Source organism: Scyliorhinus torazame, chromosome 10, assembly GCF_047496885.1.
Source record: "Scyliorhinus torazame isolate Kashiwa2021f chromosome 10, sScyTor2.1, whole genome shotgun sequence".
NCBI classification, from domain to species: domain Eukaryota; kingdom Metazoa; phylum Chordata; class Chondrichthyes; order Carcharhiniformes; family Scyliorhinidae; genus Scyliorhinus; species Scyliorhinus torazame.
Genome location: NC_092716.1, coordinates 94795801 through 94804050, shown reverse-complemented (window position 1 = coordinate 94804050; position 8250 = coordinate 94795801). Strand labels below are relative to the sequence as shown.

At 46.3% G+C, this 8250-nt stretch overlaps 1 protein-coding gene across 1 annotated transcript in view; it reads left to right on the top strand.

Moving 5' to 3' along the window:
* Positions 1-3346: 3346 nt before the first annotated feature.
* Positions 3347-8250, top strand: part of LOC140430232 (adhesion G-protein coupled receptor G2-like) — a 63747-nt gene continuing 58843 nt past the window's right edge. Inside the window, exons 1-3 of the mRNA XM_072517662.1 lie at positions 3347-3481; positions 4122-4213; positions 6866-7016. Coding sequence (XP_072373763.1) covers positions 3347-3481; positions 4122-4213; positions 6866-7016 — 378 coding nt within the window. The remainder of the gene's footprint in view (positions 3482-4121; positions 4214-6865; positions 7017-8250) is intronic.

The window sequence follows — 8250 nt, the reverse complement described above, 5'->3', positions numbered from 1 at the left end:
CCAATGAGCAGGCAGGCACTCGGGGTGGTATCTCACTATAAAAGACATGAGGCACTCATACTCCGCCTCTTTCAACTGATGAACATCTACAGAGTGAGTCAGGGTGTATGTACAGTATCACACCTCCAGCACGTGGCTAAGAGCTAGTCTGGTTCAGTCAGACAGAGTAACCACACTTAGGTTAGCAGAGAGTCTAACTCATAGAGAACTGTGCTAACTGTGCTACTGGTTCAGTAAATCAGATTGAACTAACTTCAAGGTCTGGAGTATCTTTTGGTTAAAGCGGCATCCAGTTTCAGCCTGTGTTATCCCAGAGTATATAACACAACACATTCCAGCTGCGTGTCCATTGACCCCGTGGATTGCTTCTTTAAGCCCCTCGTGAAGGTCTGTGCCACTCTTTCCGCTGGACCATTGAAGGAGCCGGAGATGATAATGATGAGCGGTTTGAATATGCCAAATGCTGTTCCTCTTCATAAATATGGAAAATTCTTCATAACCAGGAACCAGGGATCCCATGGGTGCTAAAAACACCCCAGAGTTTCCCTCCCATGGGCCTGGACATTGTGGACGCCATTTTACACATCTCTAGCCACTTCGAGTGAGCATCCAGAACCACGAGAAACATGGAGCCCATAAATGGCCCCACAAAATCTGAGTGTAAGCGTTCCCATCAACATCCCGGCCATTCCCAAGGATGAAAGGGGGCTGCCGGTGGGGGTTTCTGATGCTCCTGGCATGCCAGGCAGTTGCGCACGACCCTTTTAATGTGCCCATTGATACCGGGCCACCAAACACAACTGTGGGCCAACATTTTAATATTAGATGCTCCCGGATGGGCACTCCCTGAAGGAGTTCTGTAGTCGGGCTTCCTGACCCTATGGTGGTGGGGGGGGGATGACCATGCGAGCTCCCCACAATATGATGCCGTCTTCTATACTGAGATTAGGGAATTTCTGGCTGAAAGACTGTAGGGTCACCGGAAGGTGCTCTTTCCTTCCACCGTTCAATAGCCTGAAGCGAAATTTGAAAGAAATCTTAACATTTTAACTTGTTTTGAGCCTGATTGAGGTCCGATATCCAGATCTCCGGTTCCTTTCCCTCCAGCGATCCTGCTCACAGCACCAAATTGTGGGATCTCTTATTTTCTAAAAAGTGTCGGTGTCTGGGGAGAGGTTGAGATTGAGTTTCTTGTGAAACGTGGTCAGGACAATTCCAAATACAAACAAAAGAAACAAAAAGCCCAGAAGGGCAAAAAAAAAGCCCTATAATAGAAAGAGAACGTAAAGGAGAAGAGCACCACTTGCACAAAGGGTTTTATACCTGCACGGTTTTGGTTCCGCTCCTTCCTGGCCCCCTATTGACTGACACATTTTGAATTGTGACTTCTGATTGGTGCTCCATCCCAGCATTCACACTTGCATCTAACTTACTGGCTGTGCTCACATTGTTACATTTGTGGTCTGGATTCTGAACAGCTAATGTATTAGAACATAGAACATAGAACAATACAGCGCAGTACAGGCCCTTCGGCCCTCGATGTTGCGCCGACCTGTGAAACCACTCTAAAGCCCATCTACACTATTCCCTTATCGTCCATATGTCTATCCAATGACCGTTTGAATGCCCTTAGTGTTGGCAAGTCCACTACTGTTGCAGGCAGGGCATTCCACGCCCTTACTACTCTGAGTAAAGAACCTAACTCTATTATTTTCCCACAGACTCAATATTTTAAATTGAGTTTTAATATTTCCCTTAATCAACCCCATCAATTGCTCCACTGGCAATGGGGTGGACGAAGATGATGCTCCCACCTCCGCCATGTCTTCACTAATTCCATCAGGCAGTCTTCCACTTCCAGCATCGCCGCCTTATTCGACCTCTGTCGGGCACAATGACCTGCGACATTCCACCTCGGAGGAGAATGGGTCCTAAGCATTCCGGACTGGAATGGTTACAGTGAATATATTTTAATGTGCTCCATTTTATGGGTGTGCCCCTGTAGATCTTAATATATAATTGCACAAATAATCAGGACATCGATTTCTAGTAGGCCCAGTAAGTGATTATTCAAATGTGTAAGAATAGGTGACAAATTTCAACATTATAAGAGAATAGTAACATGATGGGATTGTTACTCTCTGTATTATTTGTAACAAGCTGATTAATGGGTCTGGTTGAACCTCCTCTGTTCACTGCTTGAATAAAGTCATCACTGATTCATTCAGTGCAAAACAGGGAATTTCTCACAAACTCATTAACCAATTTATTCCAGAGCTGAGAAAGGAATTTCACTCCCCAAAATATAACAGCCAGGTGAAGGCCTGATTTACATTGCAGCCAGACAGTGAGTGCTTTCCAGGAAAGGTTTCAAAGGACTCAAGTGTATTTGTATTGACCTCTTCGCTTTATCCTCTCCTTCTCCATTTAGGTCCAAACGAGAGTTGTAATTATTTGTTCGACCAATTCACAAATAATGAAAATGAACAATGTTTGGATTCAGTTAATACAGCGAATGAACTCATACAGAGATGTAGCGATCACATTCCTGACATGTAGGTAACCATTCTTCTGGAATGTAATATCATCTCAAAACACCATCAATTTCTGATATATGATAGAAGTAATATATCTTTTTAAATTGTTTACATGTTTTCCTGGCCTGTCCCTCATTCCCAGCCTGTGGCTGTGCCCGACTCCCAATGTTAAGATCTCTGGCCTCCCTCTAACTTTGTACATGAAAATACTTTTCCACCTTTCATAGTGACAAATGAGTGGGAAGACCTATTTACAACCGATTACAGTTTGTATTTCTTACTTTGTTACCAGCAAATTCATTTAAAATTAATATAAATCGTTAGACCAGCAAGTTTCTGTATTGTATTCATGGACTGGTCACGACATTTTGCACGTAATCCTGTTGTGTTTAATAACATGCCCAGAACCCAACACACTTCAGGACAACACTGAAAATGACATATATTCCTGAAATGGAATTGTCACAGAGCAAGTCTTTGTCATTTTCAATGTTTAAACAAAAGTCTCTTAAAGGCTCAATTAGTTTTAAAGAATACTGAAAGTTTTTTACATGTTGCACAACATTACCATTTAAAAAGATTAATGCAAACTTATCGAAGATGAACAGAAGCACATCAAACACTGTGTAAAGGACAAGGGGAACAGATATCCTTTGTAGGACAGCAGCTGGTACACAAAGCAACACAGTTGCAATGGACAGTCATTCATGATATTTTCTCCTTTAAGTGTGCATGTGTCTCCAACAATCTTCATACACAAATGCGGATATCCTGCGGTGGAAATTCAATGAAGTGTTTCACACAATATAATGCCAGTACATAAACAAAGGTGCAAAAGTTTCACTTGTACATTCAAAACAGTCACAGCCAACAAATCAATTGAAAGTAAAGTGAAGCTAAAGGAATTGACTTACACAATTGTCAACAACAGGGTTAATGCCGCAGTAAGTATTGTTTGCCCTGACCTGCCCAGCCCGCTCTGCCACCTTGTCTCTATTACTGAGTCAGTACCTGCTCAGGTTGCCAAGAGAATTACCAAGGATGGATCACATCAGACTGCACCCTGACTGTGAAAACAAATGCTGCAAGGACCCAGGCCCTTTCTCCAACAACCCTTTATATTACAGAACCTTGTCCAGAGCAGAGTGTCTGCCCCATGCCTCTCTGCGAGTACATTGAGGCAGGCGGGTGGTCATTTGAGAGGGGGGCAATGCCGTGCTCCCGGTAATTAGCACCATGAGCACTCCTCTCTCCTGGGCCCTGGGAGTTGGCCATTCAGCCATTTGAGCCTGCACCACTGTTCAATAGGATCATGACTCATCTCTTGCCTCAACATCCCCTAATTGCACTACCCCCATATCCCTGAGTATCCAAAAATCTATTGATCTCTGTCTTGAATGTGTTCAATGACTGAGTTTCCACAACTCACTGTGGGGTAGATAAATCCAAAGATTTTAAACCATTTAAATGGAGACATTTCTCTTCATCTCAGTCCTAACTGGCTGATCCCTTATTCGGAGACAGTCACCCTTTAACAATCTATCTTTCTCAGTTACATTTACTGTTCCAATACTATTATAACAGCCTCCACGAAAGGAGTCCACATCAGGTTGCAGGATGAACGGGAGGTTTATTGAAGTTTGTTACAGAGACTTTTGTACAAGCTACTCCTCCAAGTGAGTCCCGACTGGTTCTGAGCCGGCCAGCTTTAAAGAACAAAGAAGAACAAAGAACAGTACAGCACAGGAACAGACCCTTCGGCCCTCCAAGCTTCCGCCGACCATGGTACCTGCCTAAACTAAAACCATAAGCATTTCCGGAGTCCGTATCCTTCCATTCCCACCCTAAAAGACCGGAAGTCCTTGGAAGCTCCGCCCTCTTGCAGTAGCAGAGTGCGTATTCTTCGAGGGCTTCTAGGAGAACCAGATCCCCGACTCCATAGACTTCTGTCGGGCCCAGATATACATCCCTCCCCCGTCCCCCCAAAAAAGTCCAATACCCCCTCCATGAGCCGTTGACAAGAGGGAGGAGGCGAGATCGAGGGAGAAGAGGGTCGACGAATCCGGTGCAACCCAGCCTCTGAAGATCGAGGCAGTGGTGCCCCCGGTGGAGTGTATCGTGTCGGAGAACGTCTCTTACGATTGGAATACCATGTAGGACAGGGGCGGCTGAGCTGTACCTCCGGCTCCTCCCTAGACGACCCAGAGGATTCGGCTCCAACTCTGAATCCGAAGAGGACACTGCCATCGGGAGGTCCAGGGAACAGGTGCACAACGGTATCACGAGCTTGTGGAACCTTTGCACTGGATCCTCAGGAACGGGACTTGCCGCTGGTTGTGGGCACAAAGGTGGTTGGCTTGCCCGCAGATGATCTAAATGCTGTTGTAACTGCTAGGCCTCGACCTGAACCCGATAGGACACCGGACCAATCTGTTGCAGCACAGTGCCGGATAGCTAATGGGCACAAAGGGCGTAATTTCAGACAAAAGTCTTGTGTCCGTGGCAAAATGACAGGCCGAATGATGTGGGGCATGGGCTTGCAGCTTTGATCTTGGGCACACTGCACCTTCTCCCCTTGTCTGGGAGTAACAACCCTAAGTGGGTGTGGAGGTGTAGGCCCAGGAGCAGTTCCACTGGAGCCACCCCGGTCACGGTTTGTAGTGTGGTCCATTCCGTGAACAAGAATCGGGCCAAGGATCCAAGGATCCTGTCTGTTGTTTACGGAGGCCTGCTTGAAGGTCTGGATGGCCCTCTCTGCCGGAGGCCGGATGATAGGGGCATGTTATTTATTTAATTCATGGGAGGAGCTAAGGTACCAGGCATTTTTCAGAAAAACAGTTTTGTTGAGTTTTAGATTGGGATGTGAGCAGAAGTCAAGCATCTGTTCTCACTGCAATTCAGTTAAAGATATGTCTGTAGACAATTAGCAGTTTCTTTCTAAGCAGCTCAGAATTGTGTGGCTGGAAGGTGAACTGAAACCGGCTGAGAAGCAGCTTCTGAAGAAATACAGCCAGAGTTTCTGCATGGTTCTGACAGGATTCAGATCTTTTCTTTAAAACAGTCTCAAATAACATATCTGTAATGCAAATGTGCCTGGGTCTGCTAATTGTATTTGAAAGTGGATTGAGAGCTGAGGTGATTTTGTTGTTTGATTGGGAATAAAGATAGCAGTTAAGGGTTATTGTGTCACTGTATTGATTAGCATTGTTTAAGGGGTAATTGTAAGCTATTTTTCTTGTGTGAAATATTATTATAATGTTAAACATATATTAATACTGTATTAGTAATAACGTTTATTTTAATATACCAAATCCCTCTGTCTTTGTGAAATCACCCCTAGAGCGAAATATCCTCTTCTCATGTGGTTGAATAGCGGTGTGGATCTCACCTGAAAATTCGGCAAGAACCACCCCGCCAAACTCGCCCAAAATTACAGAAATGTTTTTCTTGAATTCCGCCCAATTAACCTAATGAACCTTGTTCACAGCTTTAAACCTCTCCCCAGATAAGGGGCTGGATTCTCCGTTTGGGAGACTAAATTGCCGAAGCCAACGGAGCATGTGTGGTTTCACAAATGAAAAATCAGCATGAAACCCTCACTGATTCCGGTACTGGTGAGGGGTTAGCACCGGCGCCGACTGAAACTCCCGCTTCCTGCGCTGAAAACGGCCAGAGAATGGACGGGTCCTGGGCCACGCATGCGCACAGCTGATGACCTGCACCAGTAAAACCCTACAACATGGCGCCGGCCGTGCGTGACCCCAACGTGCCAACCGCGACCCAACAGCCCACCCTCTGGCCACCCACCACCAGAACCCCCAGCCCTAGCAGAAGCCCCCCGGCCAGCGGCACGGATACCGGCCGAGTGTGGCTGCGTTGGACACAGTCCGCAGCCAGCACGCTGGGTTCCTACACGGTTAGCACCATATGTGGCCCGCACCGTCGGGAATTCGGCCCATCGGAGGTGGAGCGACGTGGGTGGGCCTGCTGATGACGCGCCAAAGCCATTGAAACGGCGCACGGCACGTGTCATGATGACGCCAGTTTGGAGGTGGCGGAGCATGGCGGACCGGCGTCAAACTGGCACCGGCCGTGATTTCGGCATGGAAATCCATTCTTCACTGATCACGATTTCGGCATCGGGCTACGGAGAATCCCGTCCAAGGCCTTCCCCAGCTACCACATGTTGGGCCTCTTGGGCACATTGTAGGCCTCAGGCCAATACACTGTGTAAAATGATTAGTCCTGATTCAGCCATGTTAACCCTCGCCCTCTGTTATTGACTATTTCCATAGCAGTAACATTCTTTCTTTCTCAATCTTTTACAGAGCATCAATCAGTTCAATTCTGGAAAATAGATTAAAGCATGAAGATTGTGAAGTGGAAATGCAAGTTGCTGAAACAGAAACAATAACGTTTTACTTAAAAAAAATATATCCTGAAAGTTTCACAGGAATCCAGTTTCCTAATGTGGATACGGTGAGTGTGTTTGGAATTCTTGTGGTCCAGTTGAAAGTGTGGAGGGTGTGTCCCAGTTTGAGTTGGGGGGTTGGATTCTCCAATCCCGATGCTGGTGGCAGGTTTTGCGAACGGGCGGAAAATAGAGCGTCGGGTTGAAAACATTGCAATGCTGCAGTCCCCCACTGGCAGCGACACGAGGTACATGCCCCACGCTGGTGGCACCATGCAACACTGCGATTTGCATGGATTTAAATGTCATTGGGATGCCACGGTGGCACAGTGGTTAACACTGTGGCCTCACGGTGCTGAGGATCAGGGTTAGATTGTGGCCCTGGGTCACTGTCCGTGTGGAGTTTGCACCCCTGCAATGTTCTCTGTATGCACAGATGGCGAGGTCTTTGTAGCTGAAGTGATCAGAGAACATACGGCTTTGTAAGTGAACAAAACTGTTTATTAATTAACCAATACACTAAAGGGTTTCTATGATGTCTACTAAGATTACAGTTGGATACAATAGCTAAGTACAAACAATAATGATTATCTATTATTAATTACTGTTGACTCAGGAGCTGCTTGACATGTGACTGCAATCTGTGCCTGCTGTCCAGGTTGTGTGTCTGTGCTGTCCAGATCCTGTGTCTCACATGTGGATGTCTTCCAGTCCCGTTCTCCTGTCACCACGCCACCTGTGGTCGGATGCTAGAATGCATCCAGTCTCACCATTTGGCCGTCTTCCAGTAACGTTCTCCTGTCACCACGCCGCCTGTGGTCAGATGATAGAATACTAATCTATACAGACAGGCACCAATGTTTACATAGGGTTTGGTTATTATATTACATATATAGATGACAGTTCACATCTCATAACAATCCCACAAACCTAAAGATGTGCAGGGTAGGATAAATGGCCACACTAAATTGCCCCTTGATTGGAAACAAAATTGGCTACTTTCGATTTATTTTTTAAAAAAGGATTTAAATGTGATCAACAGGCTGAACGCCTGTCGCTCCACCTCTCAAATCTTGATGCTCCACCCTCTCAGGTGGGAGGGGAGTCATGCGGGTGTGAATTGTGCAAGTATTTGCAAACGGGGCCCGGAAACCATGGCCATTGAGGGGAGGCAAAAAGATAAGAGAACTCTCCAAAACTTTAGGGCTTGCTGCGGGGTGCCTGTCTGGACTTCACGGAGTTGCGGAGAACGACTTGGTGGTAAGTGTGTGAACTCAGCACGTCCCCCTTGGGATTCGGGTG